At 35.0% G+C, this 15,843-nt stretch overlaps 1 protein-coding gene across 1 annotated transcript in view; it reads left to right on the plus strand.

The window, feature by feature from the left end:
• Nucleotides 1-1,782, plus strand: part of LOC149533024 (ribulose-phosphate 3-epimerase, cytoplasmic isoform-like) — a 105,449-nt gene extending 103,667 nt beyond the window's left edge. The window contains exons 7-9 of the mRNA XM_089803737.1: nt 710-802; nt 903-944; nt 1,333-1,782. Of these exons, the coding sequence (XP_089659863.1) occupies nt 710-802; nt 903-944; nt 1,333-1,488 (291 nt within the window). The 3' untranslated portion in view covers nt 1,489-1,782. The remainder of the gene's footprint in view (nt 1-709; nt 803-902; nt 945-1,332) is intronic.
• Nucleotides 1,783-15,843: the final 14,061 nt, after the last annotated feature.

A 15,843-nucleotide genomic window follows, 5' to 3' on the forward strand; every position in this document is an offset into this window, starting at 1 on the left:
AGAAGACAAGAACTTTCCATTCTAATAAATCGTTGATTCTTAGAATGATCAACTTCACCTGCTTCACCAGAAAACTCGGGCTCTATATAATTCACCTGAATGGAATAGAGATTGCCTTGTTGAATACCAAAGGACACGCCGTTACATGAATCGTCGGCAGTTGCAACACAGCATATACTAAATATTATAAACATGAGACTTAAATCACTGTAATAGCCATTCAACTAGCATTCGAGCTGAAGAAAGAAATGCATGAAGATGGTAGACAAAGGGTCGCAGATCAGAAATCTGGGCAGTGACAGATGTAAATAGAAGTCATTTCACCTGGTCATATCAAATCATCAAGAACATGGACTCCACAAAGAAGATAGAGTACACGAAGGCCAAATTGCTGGAATTGGTAATACAGCTGCTTCGAAAACACATCATATAGAAATTATAAAAACTGCAGTATATGCTTCACAGGTATGAAGGATCTCTCTCGCAGTTACTGATATCATTAACAATATATCCACCATAAGATTCCATACGAAATGTTTGTATATTTAAAACCACTGCAGCTTTTTCTTCTCCCTAGAAAAACCAGTTAACAAGGAGATTTGGATGTAGCGTTTGTCTCTAGGAAGCTGGATGAGGATTTGATATACATTTTGCAGTGCAACTAATTGGTTAATGGAAATATATTTCATATAATTAAGTGTATTTTCAGGTGGAAAGTGAAGAGCCTGTGGAAATGGTGCTCGTTATGACAGTTGAACCTGGTTTTGGAGGGCAGAAATTCATGCCTCATATGATGGACAAGGTCAGCGCTAGAAAATTTAATCATTTACAAAATCACCTTATTTTAATATTATCCTCAACTGTGCTCTATGTTGTTTAAGTTACTTCTGTTTTTATACCAGGTCCGTGACCTACGGCAGAAATACCCAACTCTTGACATTGAGGTAACTCTATGAAACTTCAGCTTTTGGAACACAATAGACTACCTGTAATATTCATTTCATTCTTCATATGCTTTAGTCTATTAGATATCTTCATCAAATTTCTTGGCAATGGTTAAACTGGACATGTGTGTTTTATTTTTTCTGAAAGGTGGAATTAAATACTACCTAAAAAATAAATCGGTACTTTTCATATAGCTTATGCACATTATCTGGACAATCTGAATGTCAGCCCTTAATTTTTCATTGACCTTTGTTTTAAAACCTCAGAACAAACGTTAAATGCTTTACCTACATTTTCCTTCCAATGTGACTGACTTGTTTCCTTCTAGTCTGACATAATGGAAGCTATAAGAGGAGAAAATATTAATATGATATGTCAATCTTGCAGGTTGATGGCGGTTTGGGCCCATCTACAATTGATCAGGCAGCTTCTGCTGGTGCAAATTGTATAGTTGCAGGAAGTTCAGTCTTTGGAGCAGAAGATCCACCTTCCGTAATTGCTCTCTTGAGGAAAAGTGTTGAAGAAGCTCAAAAGCTTACATAATCTTTGCTTATACAATGAATGCTCCCAAAGAATCACCTATATTGCTGGCATATCACATTGCCTTTTAATAAACATGTAGACTTTTCGACAAAGTGTCCAATATATCGGCATCGTTTCTGTAGCAACCGTAGTTGTTTGGTACCTCGTTATTCAACGTTCGTTAATAAAATTTACACAAACAGGGAAGATTTGTCAAACCTTATGTACTTGTTAAAAGTTAAAACGTTTCGAACACTTTTTTCTATTTGATATCTTTATCAATAACATTCTAGTCAAAGTGCAGATGTTCGATAATTTTCAATTTACTTTGTGAATTAGTGTCTATAAATTTAAATAAAAAACGAAAAATTTCTGCTAGCTATTTCATTACATGTTTCTAACATTTATCATATGTGAGAAAAGTTCTAAGGCAATCGCTGGAGTGTGAGGATGATGATTTAAAGGACACCATATTGTTTAGTCAGTTATGGTTGCCAAAACTGTTTAACCTGATGCCATGTAAACGCAGTTACCATATTTGATAAAGGTTTTAAAATATTGCTGAACTTCCGTCTAGAAGAATATAAAAGAATGAAAAGAAATGCAATTTCTGAACATATTCATTAAACTTTTTATTGTATCAATTCTTTCAGGCTATCAAATAAGTGGTAAGGAATGAGTGTGTGCTGTAAGATTATTTTAGTATCTGACCAAATTCAGCATTTTTTTCTTTTCACATGAAGGATAAGTATTAAGAATACGGATCCAATATACTGTTAAAAAGTGATTTTATTTTCTTTGCTATGTTTATTTTCTTTTTATTATATAAAAAAATATTTTTAATTTAATTAAGAGTTATTTCAGGTTTTTTTTGCATTTTACATTTTATTGTAATTTAGTTAAAGAGTTATTTTATTTTACTATAGAAGATTTCAAAAAACAATTGAATGATTTTGTTAACATATTAATGGCATTTACGCTTCTATTGCAATTTCTTTTGGTATTCTAACTTGCCATTCATGTTCGAACTAGGGGATCTAATTTGTTGGTTTGACTAGTTTTTTTTGGATTTTGGGTTTGTTAGTACAAATTTCATGTTTTTATTCTAAAGCAGCCCGGAAAGGGCTGTCCAGAACAACTATTTACAAGGTCACGAAACACCATTAAAAACATACTAGCAGCACAACTTCTAATTTGCATCAAGAGTGGGTAGATAACTTACCCACCACCTAGAAGGGGGAGAGAGAATCTATAGTGTGATTTTTCTTTTGCCTAGAGACAAGTATCCAGGTGATACTTTCAATAAGGTCCCCATGACAAGGGGAAGGTAGTGGAGCTGTCATTGAGAGAAAATCAACAATAAGAATAGTGTTGACAATATTATATCTCAGAAACCAAGGTTTGGCACAAACTAGGAGTAGGAACAGTGGCGAAAGAAGGGTCCACACGACTAGAGGGGACCACATCAACAATAAGAGGACGAAGGATCGGATCCACTAGTTCAGAGGCTAACTAAATAGATGCATCACCTTCTAGGGAGTCATCAGCATCCTGTGTAGTTGTCAAAGGAAGAGTCGGATGCATGGACAATGAAATGATTATCATTTGTGTCCCTCCACCAAATGGCAGCACCTCTTCGGCATGCGAGAACAATTTATAGGCGAATGACCAATGAAGAAGCATCACCGACACCGAAAGGAGAAGCCTTCATAATCTAGTAGTTGAGCCCATGGCATGTCCCCACGCACGAGAACCACCTCCCTAGAGAGGGGTGTGGAGATATCAATATCAACCAAAATGTGAGGAAAGGTAGAGAGGCCCATCATAGTCGTTGCCTCGTCCACCATTAAAAAACAACTAATATATTTGTCAATGGCCTCAACGCAAGAGTTCCTCAAAACATGGAGGGGAAGATTGGGCATACAAACTCACAGAGAACATGCACTGGGCAATTTAATAAGAGGGTTAAAAGAGGTTGTCTAGGATTTGGCCAAGAAAGAGTGAATCACCCACACCCACAACTTGCTCACCACTAGATCATGTTTATTAGAAGTAAAAGCAGCAATAAAAAGACCCTTATCACAATGGAAAAGCTTGATGTTACTTGAGACTAAAGGTCCCCAAGAGTTAGACATTGTGTGCATGCATGCGCACATACGAGTAAGAGGCATGAATTAAGGTTTAAAAATTATATACCATCATGTAAACAACAAAGCCAACATCAACTTGAATGTCATTTAAATTTTAAAACATACATCATAAATATTCTCTACTCAAACTTCAACGTCAAAATAATAATATCAAGTTCAAGTTTTAATAATTACAACGTTCATAGTTTTTTTTTTTTCATTTCGTTGATTATCTAAATCATCATCCTCATCATTGACATTAGATGAGATGGGAACATTAGATGAACCACAAGAAGTGGCAATGCAGCTTGAACTTGTAGTGTGCTCACTTTCAAAGCCCCCTAATTCAATATGTTGTAAAGTGGAAGTATCCAAGTGAATATGGTATGGCTCTATATCCCACATATGTGTTTCCCCTTGCTTGTAGTTGTGTTATTTGTGTGAAAGGAGATGCAAGTTGGGATGTACATTGTATACTAAGTTATCTACACTTTTTGAGTGGGTGAAACAATGTGTGCTCCAATTTCTTTATGATGCAGGTGAACTACCTATGTAGACAAAATCAACAATTAAAGGTATTTATCTATTAATAGAATTTCAAAAATAAAAAAACTATAACCTAAAACTACAAATACTAAAAAAACTCTATTGTGCTCTACTAATTGGGTGAAAGAATGTGTGCTCCAATTTACTTATGATGCAAATGAACTACCTATGCAAACAAAATCAACAATTGAAGGTATTTATCTATTTATAAAAATTTTAAAAGAAAAAAACTAGAAATAAAACTTCAAATACTAAAAAACAAATAGTCTATTAATTTAAATTTTGTGTTAAAATTTTGATAAATGTTAGAAGAATCGGCCATAGCAGTACCACCAACTATGAGTATCCTTCCTAAACCTTATATTAAGAGCCCCAACACTTTAACCATTTGAGTGCACAAAATTTGTGAGTTCATTCATATTGCATCTCACAGTTCCTCTTTGGAGAAGAGTTTGAGGAATGTTGCCTTGTATTGTTTAGACACTTTAAATCTCTATGTGGGGCAAGCCTTCTTGGCATAGAAAGAAAATAATTAATGTAGTATTTTGGAGTCAAAGCATAGCCAAGGTGAAAAGGAGTGATCATCTTCTTCCATCTTGCTTCAACAATTGCATGCACTTGTTTGAAAAAACTCTTCTCTGAGTCTTGCTCATTTGTAGCTATGATGTGCCTCATCTTCTCAAGCATTGAGTCCATGACATCATATACCTCTCCAATGCAAAGCTTGTCCATGTTAACATAGTGAATCTTGCTTATAATGGGCTCAATGAAACTAAGGAGATATTCCACACTATCTTACATATGTAATTTAATATCCTTTGCCTAAAGTTTTTGCCCTCTTAGTGTTGCATGGTTTTAATAATAGACCAATTTTGGCTAATCACCGTATTAGAAAGTGTCCCTCTATCATGTGTAAGTCAGTCCAAAGACAACTGTGTTAAGCAAAATGGGTTACTCCAACCTGTAATAGAAATTAAAGCCAAAATTATTAAAATTTAAAAAGGAACTTTAAAGAACAGTCATGGTACACAATTAGATTGTGAAAATAAAAATGTAAATTTTTATACTACACTCACCTTCAATAGCTCTAATTTTGAAATTAACTAAAAAATTCTTGCAACATGTGTTGGTTAGTCATGAACATCTGAATGTTCTCATCCTTTGCATACATCCCTTTGATCCAAACAATTTAATCTCAATCTTTAGTAGCATATGATTTAGTGAGTGGACTACATAAGGTATCCAATTGTTGATAATTTTCTTCAACCAACAAACAAAGCTCCATAGTTCTATAGTTCCCTTTTGTCTATTATGACCTAAACAACATTACAAGATCTCGGTGTATATATGGTAGAGATGCGTATATCAACAGTAAATTGTTCATCTTTGATCCACCCCTCACAATTCACAACTCTCAAAAATATGCCGCCTTCAGGGGACATCACTGTGACATTGATCAAGAGATTATTTTTATATATTTTCACACATTTGAAACAATAGAAACACATTTCTCAATCCATGAATACCTTATGGGATTCAATGAATCTTCAACCTCCTTAACCTCTCTTTCCAACAAGGTGTCAGACACATTTTCATAACATGGGTCCTTGTGCCCTTTTGAAGCTTCATTAAGTTTTTTTCAACATCTCTTTCCAATAGAGGAGTGAACAACATTAACGACAACCCAATTGCATGAATACATCTTGCTACATGTTGGTTGACAATGTTTCAACTCTCAGTTTGAAATGCAATTTCCAAAGGCCTTTTGATCTTTTGTATACATTGGATTATTCACCTTCAATATTTAGTTGTGGTAAAAAATGGATGGCTTTGTACCACAATAGTGGAATTAGATAGGGGTTACATTCTTTTTATTTTTTTGAAATGGGCTAGTTTAATTTACTTTCTCGTTTAATTGCTTCATCTTGTTCCATGATTTATTTTAACACTATCTCTTCTAGTATAGGTATATTGTCCTTTCTAGGGCAACATTTATCTTTCTAAGGTGTTCCACACAAGTCATATCTCACCAAAAAATATGACCTAGAACGTTGTCTATCACATCTACATTTCAAATGTATCCCTCACTTCTTGGAGTCAAACATACTAATTCCAATTGTTGACTTATGGAGGTAGAGCTAGTTGTCATTCTAATTCCTATGATGACAAATTTTGTGAGCAAGTTCAAAACAAAAATAAAAGAATGAAAAAAATATAGGCAAACTAAACAAATACTTTGTTTCATATTTGTAAAACAAAAATGCAAGGAAAAAGGAAAGAAAAAAGTCTTCTCTTAAAGCCAGTGGAAAGTTGCAAATTCAAAGGAATTAAATTGTAATTAAATTCATTTTATATAAATAAAAAAATTTGAGAGATGAATGATTTATAGACCCTTACATTTTCAAAACAAAATTAACAGTGAAGACATAAGTTACAAAGTGAAGATCGTCTTGAACAAATAGATGTGTTGTAATTAGTGTCCTTGGTTTGACGGTGAAGTTAATTGTTTCTAAATGATCTTGCCAAGGATCAAGTCCCCAATTGAATGGATAAGGCTAAGATTGTACCTTGAGTGACTTTGGAAAAATAGACACACCCCAGTCTTCATTCCATTCCTTGTGCACCTATATCATATTGGTAAATGAATATGGATATATATGATTACTAGTGAAAATTTATATAAAAAATGAGGGAAAATATACTATTTATGAAGTCCTATGAGATAGGTAACTTATAAGAGCCCACCACGGATCAAGTCTTGCTAAATGTAAGGATTCGACACCATAAGGGATGAGTTTGAGATCGTGCCCTAGGTGATTTTGAGGGTGTGGATTCCCCTCAGTCATTGGCTCTAAGTTGAAGAGATTTCAAGCAAGAGTGGGCCTGTGTCAGGTTCCCAAATCATTTCAGTGGTGGCCTTTGTTGGTTGGTAGCTCTCAACCCTCATGCCTTTGTTGGGTTGCCTCGTAGGTTTGAACCCTCCATCAAAAAGAAAACCTATAGGGAGAGAAAGAGAGACTGATAGAATAGAGAGAAACCCATTGTTCCTCTATAAACCATAAAATGCACGTAAAACTTAGTCAAACGAGAAAGAAAGGTAAAAGACATCAATTTCACAATGTTGATTTGTAAAACATAAAATTTATTTTTAAAGATTGGGACTTTACTGTGTATGATGGACTCTCCTACAATGGATCGCCTACCTACAACATGTTCAAATCTTTCCTAATATGTTGTGACTTTTGTGTGGCCTCCTTTCTAAGAGGAAATCTTTGCATTCCTATTCTTACATGTATCCTTTGTTCTTGGGTGTGGAACCTTTGCATGCTATTGTGGTTTGTGATGTCCCTAAATTTTAATATAAATTGATTAATTAATTGGTCCCAAAGTTTAAAATAACATAATAAAGGACCTTTAATTAATTAATAAACATGGGACCCAAATTAATAAAATAAATAATATTGTCGGCCTATTGTAAATTTCTAGATGCTCCCTAAAGGCCTTTATAAGAAGATGGTTCGGTAGGTAATCATGATGGATTGGATTTGACTCTTTTGTTCAACATTACCCTACTCTGTCGTAGGAAAAATATCATACAAATATTCCATTTGGTCACCTTCTTGACTCCACTATACTCTCCTCTTTCCACCGTACAAACATATAGTAACAATCGTACTAGACACCCAAACCGTACATCATCCTACTTCATTCCATGTTGAGGTCTTTGTATGTACTATTACCTTCACTATATGCATCATCACCTTCATATGACCCCTGCAAACATTTTCCTTCAATGGATAGAGGTATTTAAAGGAAGTTGGAGTGTCTTCATCTTTCACTACCATGAACAATACATTATTGTAGTATCAGAGTTGGTGATATTGCCAATCTGTGGGTAACGTTGGATGCCGACAAGATCTTGATTTGTAGAAAGGGTGGGAAAATCAAGCACCGATATGATGACACTTCTACAGGATCCAACAAAAGGACAAAAATAATTAAGTAAAAATTTGTTGAATGGACAGCAAGGACTTGGTGAGACAACAAAAAAAGGGAAAGGACAAATTGGTGAGACCTTTTGACTTTTGGCAGAAGGAAGAACAAATGGAGGACAGAATGGGTACGATGACAATTTTGTCAATGAGAGGATTCACATAGAATGCTCCCACACACAACCAATGATGTCAAAATTTCCTCAACGGTTAGAACAATGTATGGAACAAGAACCTATCATCCTCGAGATGTAAGATTAGTTCCAACAAGATTGGTTCGATGTTGGATTTAGAGGAGAACTATCCTTCAAGGATTATGTGGATTTGCAGATGAGATACTCCAAGAGACAAGGAAACTGCAATTATGGCATTGAAAGAAATATTAACAAGATAAAATTATCATCCTTTGATGGTTCCGAGCATACATCAACATGAGTATGGGTTCAAAAGACTAATACCTACTTCCATTTCAACCCAATGTTTGAAAAAGAGGTAATCAAGTTCACAACAATTCACTTAGAAGGAATCACTCACAAATGGTGGCATGATAGGATGGTTACCCTTGGTCGTGATCAAGTCACTTCATATGCCAACTTCATGGAGAAACTTAGAGACCTCTTTCACGGGAAGGATTTAGAGCTCAACTTCAAGGAGTTGGCACAACTAAAGCAAATTGGATAGGTGGACAACTACATCATAGAGTTTCAAAGACCATCGGTATTAATAACTAGCATTTAAGAGAAAAAACTTCTTGTGTTGTTCATGAATAGATTAACTAATCCCTTAAAGGGTTGGGTGAAGGGTTTTAACCCCAAAAAACTTGTGGAAGCAATCAAGGTGTGTAACATGGCAATGTCCTCTTCTTCTTCCGAGAATTATTCAAATGACAAGTCATCTCTCACTCTGAAGGAAAAGGAAAAAATTCCCCCTCCAAAGAAGGTGTGTAAATTCTTCTTCCAAGAATTATTCACATGACAAGTCATCTCTCACTTTGAAGGAAAAGGACAAAAAACCCCCTTCAAAGAAGAAATCAATGGATGAAGCCACAAGAAAAGAGCTTAGGAGGAGGAAGCTATAGTTTAACTATAATATGTCATGGGAACCAGGGCACCAATGCTTAGGCAAGGAAAAAATCCATTGCATTGAGGTAGTGTCAAACAATGACGAGGAGCATGAGGAACCAAAAACCAAAGGAGATGGTTAACAAGATTCTAAGGAGAGTAACATAATTTGTGTACAAAGGATTGTCACATTGATACTATGAGGAGGCACCATCACTCTTGTTGGTACTCTAAGTTGTACTATTTTTTGGATATGAGGCACTCTCCAAGGACAACAGGTCATAGTCATGCTCGATAGTGGGGCCATACTTAATTTTATTAATTCATCACTCATGAAATGAAGATATTTGGCTATGGAAGCACATCCATGATTCTAAGTCAAGGTGGTCAAAGGAAACCTCTTATCGTGTACCCATTTGGTCCCACAACTAAGCATTAGCATGGGGAACCATACAGTGACAGATGATTTTTTTGTAGTACATCTAGATGACATGGAAGACATGCTCCATATCCCATAGATGGAAACTCTTGATGGGTATATATGAAGCTTCAAATAGATAGAGATTTTGTTCAAAGTGGATGGAAAAATGTTATTTTTTAAGGGAATGTTAAATGGAGGGCCAAAGGAAGTCTCAACACAACATATGGAAGCCATTTTATGACATGATGGCATTGTTTAGGAAACACATTACTTTATCTCAGCAAAATTGATAAAAGGGGCAATGATCTAACTACTAAGATGATGAGATTCAAGTAGTGTTGGATAAGCATTGTATGGTCTTCATTGATATTCTACCTTGTTTTCCTCTCCACATGGTTTTTGACCACACCATCAAGTTGGAGGAAGGATCCAATTCTGTCATCACTAATCCCTACCACCATCCTAAAAGGTTTAAGAATAAGACCAAAAATATGATCCATGAACTCCTAGAGAAAGTATGAATTAGGCATAATTCAAGACCCATTGCATCATCAGTAGTGGTAGTTAATAAGAAGGATGGATCCCTTTGAATGTGTGTGGACTATTGTGCATTGGAAGAGAGAACTATCAAAGATAGGTATCGTATCCCCAGGATCGACAAATTGTTGGATGAGTTACACAATGTAGTCCATTTTTCTAGTATAGATCTCCACTATAACTAGTATCAGATTCACATAAGGAAGAAAGATGTAGAGGAGACAACTTTTCGTTGTCATTATGAGTTCTTAGTCATGCCATTTGGGTTGAACAATGCTCTAGCCACTTTCCATTCATGCATGAACCACATCTTCAACAAGTAGTTGTGTAAATTCCTGTTGGTGTTTTTTGTTGACATATTTATAGTGGGACATGGGAGGAACATTTAAGGAATTTGGATGATGTAATCAATATCATGGAGCCACAATCATTATTTTCCAAAAGATCCAAATGTAAATTTGGAATTATGGAGGTATTTTATCTAGAAAACACTATCAATTCTTGAGGAGTCCAAGTACATTAGTAAAACATTCAAGCCATCTTGGATTGGCCACATCCCAAGGCTCTCTTGGATCTGCATGGATTTTTTGGTTTGTACAATTATTATAGAAGATTTATGAAGGGATTCTCACAACTTGGTGCACCACTGAAAGACTTGACAAAAAAGAGATATTTCCATTAGGATGAGAAGGTGCAACACATCTTTAAAAGGTTGAAGGAAGTCACGAGTTCATGTCTAGTTATGGTACTATCTAATTTCAATCGTCCTTTCATCTTGGAGTGTAATGCTTTTGGAGAAGGTGTCGAGGCAGTCTTGATGCAGGAGCATTACCCCATTACGTTCAAGAGTTGAAAGATCTCAGGTGAAAAGTGACTATACTCCATCTACGACAAAGAGATGTTCACCATCATGCATGCACTAACAAAGTTTTGAAAATATCCCATTGGAGCAAAATTTATTGTGTAGATAGACGACAACAACTTGAGATATTTATTAGAGTAGAGAGAATTGGATGAATGGCAATAGAAGTGGGTGAGAAAAATCTAAGAATCCAACTTTGACATTGAGTATGTGAAGGGAAAAAATAATGTAGCATCAGATGCTCTATCAAGAAGGCTTGCAATATACTTTTTGTCTCATATTTTAGTGGATTGGAAGGAACATTTGTTGATTGAATACTCTAAGAACACATTTTCATATTAGTTTTAAAATGGTCAAGTGCAAGATGGAAGTTATAAGGTGGTAAACAACATCATCTACTATAGAGCAATGATCTATTTGGTCCTTGGGTCCAAGATGAAGGACAAGATTTTGAAAGAGATACATGAATCACCTTTGGTAGGGCAACAAGGGTATCTGAAGACCTATAGGAATATCCGAGAATGGTTTTCATGGAAAGACACAAGAATGATGTCTTACAGTATGTGTGGGAATGTTCTAACTATCAACTAGAGAAATCTAAGTATGCTTTATCATTAGGGATTCTTCAATTATTTCCAACCCGTAATCAAAAGTGGGAAAGCATCTCGATGGATTTCATCATTGGGATACCTAAAGTACAAGGGAGGTGCATTTTTTTGTGGTTGACCATTTGACCAACTATTTCCATTTCTTTTCCATGTCCACCAGATATCAAGCATCTCAAGTGGTCGAGTTATTCTTTCGTGAGGTTTTCCACTACATGGTCTTCCACAAAATATAGTAAGTAATAGAGATAGCCATTTTCATAGTAATTTTTGGATGGCATTATTTTGGTTGGCATGGAGAGAGTTTTCACAAACTATGAGCTACCATACATAATCAAATGGATAGATATAGATTATGAACAAATGGTTGGAGGGATATCCAAGGATCTATGTTTTAGCTCAGTCATAGCCATGAGTTTATTAGCTATACTTGGGTGATATATGTTACAATACTACCTATCACATATCAATAGGCATGACACCTTTCAAAATATTGTATAGTTACGAACCTTCATTTTTCATGGACCTAGTGTTGGGTGATGATCGTGCATCAAGGGAGAAAGATTGGCTACATAAGAGTTAAGATATCATTAGATATCTCAAAGAAAATCTATAAAGGGATTAAAAAATAGAAGATGTACGTTTACTTACACTAGGTAGAGAGAAGTTTTGAGGTTAGTAATACGGTATACCTTCGGCTTCAACCATTCAAAAAATCCTTTTTGAAGTCATGTGGTAAAGAGAAGTTAATATTGTACTCTAAAGTCCATACAAAGTGGTTCATAGGATGGTTTCCTATGAGTTGGAGCTTCCTAAAGGGATTCATACTCACAATTATTTCCATGTGTCATGTTTGAAGGTCATTGGGCAATGTGTCATAGTGTTGAAGGAACTGCCTCCTATTGATGAAGAGGGAAAATTAATTCTAGAGCCAACTGAGATGATATATGTCTGGGAGAAGAGGATTAAATTCCACACAATTAATGATTTTCTTGTATGATTGAAGGATCTTCTAGTTGAAGATGTCATGTTAGAGGGTGAGAAAATTTTGGAGCATCCAAGTTTGCAATTTCTTGAGGGCAAGCAATTTTTGAGCCAGGATGACTATAATGTCCCTAACATCATTAAATAAATTAGTATAATAAAATTTTGTATATGTAGAACTGATCATTTATTTATTTATCTCAGGGGCCCACTTTTTATTTATTTCCTATAGTGTGACTCCTTTTGTAATCCTTTTGGAAGCTTCCCTGAAGCCCTTTATAAGGACACTTTGTAGGTTGTTGTAAGCATGTGAATTGGATTATTGTCTTTGTATTGCAAATTCTATTGGAGTTATGCTCATCTTTCCATTTCAAAAGTGCAAGATCTTCCCTACTTATCTCTCATATTTTTTATGGGATTTAACCCTCACCCTACTCCTTACTTTGTATTACCTCATTTTGGATCTGGAAAATTTGGAGCATCATCTTTCTCTATAACTTTTTTTTTTTTAGGACACATAAAACTCATTGTGTTCAACATACATTTTGTCCATTGTGGTAGATTTTCAATATATTTCTTAGATTGATAAATATTTTCAATTCATATTGTTTTGAACAATCCTTACATTTTCCATCTCCCTTTGTAGAGATCTATCTACACTTTGTACATCTCTATCAAACCTTTTTTCAAAAAGTCACCATACACTGCGCCAAACCTTTAGTACCATCATATAGGACACCTACTTTCCACCATTGTATGCCTACATACCCCTCTCATGCATGATCATCCTATATCTTCCCATAGTACAAACACAACTTCCCTAAACTGTGTATTTGGAGAGTTATATGAAATCTTCCCCTTGGTACCTTCTCTTGATCCACCATATAGATTGATACTGTCATCATATTGATTAATTATAAAGGGATTTGGGTGGAGTGCATAACCATCTGAGTTAGGAATATTATAGTGGTATCAGAGCTAGTGATCTTGCCATCTTGTCAGGTATTGAATTCAAATTATGGCACCAAGTGATGGTTGGTTGATGCACTAAGAGATGTAGGAAGAATTCAAGAAAGGCTCCATGAACAAGTGAAAGAAACACTCAAATTATTGCCACACACAAAATCATCAATAACAACATTCACCCATAGAGTAGGACAATAGAAAAGAAAAATTTTGTTTTTGGATGAGTCACTAAAGCAAGTCAAAGAAAGATTGGGTTAATGGTAGTTGGAAGAAGGACATATCTCTTGGAAATTATATAGACTTGAGAATGAAGTATCCTTTGTCTTGGGATAATATAGTCTACAAAAATGATCTGGAGTGAGAGATTGATAAGTGGTTGTGGGATGAATTCTTACATACATCAGAGGATATGGAAAAGAAAAAGACTCTAATTGCCCCTTTAGATGAAGAACAAAAAAAATTTCATGATAATCAAAAGTTGAATAAATCATGGATGATTCAAATAAGGTTGATAATGGAGAAACTATCAAGGTTGGGGAACAAGACAAAATAGAACATTTGAAACAAGATGAAAACCAAGTCAATGTCAAAGTGGACCCTCTAACGCTATTAAAGAGAGCAAGGGTACAAATATTCCAAAGCATATGGGTAATGATATAGAGTCACATAAATAGAATCATAAATCTAAAGGTGGAGGCATTATCGACAATCAATTGTAGGAAAAAATGCTACCATTATTTTATTATGAAGTCTACCATCCTCCTATAGTGATCATGATGGATTATATCGATGAATTTCAAGATCGATATCTTTTAGATCCTAAAGACTATGGACATGATAATTTTTATATTAGAGTGGTACACGAGAATTTTTTCCGAAGTGTGACACAACAAAGGTTTGATGCCACTTCACTCATTTCACTAAAGTAGTTGATGGCCTTTTTGTTCAATTACATATTGCTTGAGGGAAAGAAATATATGGGTGGAGATGATTTGTGATGTCCCCAAATTTAGTGTTAATTAATTAATTAATTGGTTCAAAATTTAAAATAATACAATAAAATAGCCTTTAATTAGTTAATAAGCACAAGACCCAAATTAATAAAGTAACAAACTAAATAATGTTGTTGGCCTATTGAAATTTGCTTGATGCTTCTTGGAGGCCTTTACAAGGAGATGGTTGGGCATTATAATTATGATAGATTGGATTCAACTCTTTGTTGTATTTTTTGAATGCATGAGGTTGAAGGAGTTTGTGTAGAGTTTCAAAGGTGAAATAGTGTCCCTAGTCTTCCCGTTACAATTTCAGTGGTTCAACACAACCCTAGTCTATCATTGGAAATGTCATATGAAAATTCCACTTGGTCACCTACTTGACTCCACTGTACTCTCCTCTTGCCACCATATAGACATATAGTATTAATCCTATTGGTCATCCAAACCATACACCATCCACATTATCCTATGTTGAGGTCTTAATATGCACCATCACATTTACCATATGTCTTGTCACCTCCATATGACCCATGGAAACATTTTCCTTTGGTGGATAAAGGTATTTGAAGGACACTAGAGAGCCTTCATATTTCATTCTCAAGAATGTTACCTTACATTTTTTGTTTGATTTGATCTACATTTGGGTCTTGTGTGGTGGTGTCTCCCAATTATATCTTGTTCTTGTTATTGATAATTACTTTACACATTCTTTTGGGTTCCTATAAAGCCATTTTCTTTTCCTAATGTGTGGACCTTTTCTTTTGTTTCCATATATTTTATTTCACATCCTTCATTGGAGAAATTATATCATGTTCATTGTGCCAAGACCTTTCTTTTTGTGGTGTGTGGCAATATGTGGTGAAAAATATGGATTTATGCCATTGTTGTAGGTTGGTGTGAAAAAAAAAATTTCTCGAGCCTTCAATCTAGGATTTTTATCATTAGGTAATGGATTCTTATAAGTCCTTATTTGTTGATAATATTGAGCTCATCTCTTGTGCTAAGGGGACTTTCTCGTAGCTTATTTTGTTGTTATGATGACTATGACTTGATGTTAAGAAATTTGACCCTAGACAACTTCTTGTGATTCTCTTACTACACCACTCAATGTGCATCTAATGTGGGTTTTTCTTCCCAAATTTCTACTTCATTTTTGGGATAATTTGTGTTTTACTATCATTAGCAACTCCAGATCTATCACTTCTTGTATTAATAGACTCTCTAAGGATTACCAACTTCAAAAGCATTACCACTATCATGTTTCATCAAGATTTTACA

The sequence above is a fragment of the Cupressus sempervirens genome, chromosome 10, assembly GCF_028749045.1.
Source record: "Cupressus sempervirens isolate cs-2001-9-10 chromosome 10, ASM2874904v1, whole genome shotgun sequence".
NCBI classification, from domain to species: domain Eukaryota; kingdom Viridiplantae; phylum Streptophyta; class Pinopsida; order Cupressales; family Cupressaceae; genus Cupressus; species Cupressus sempervirens.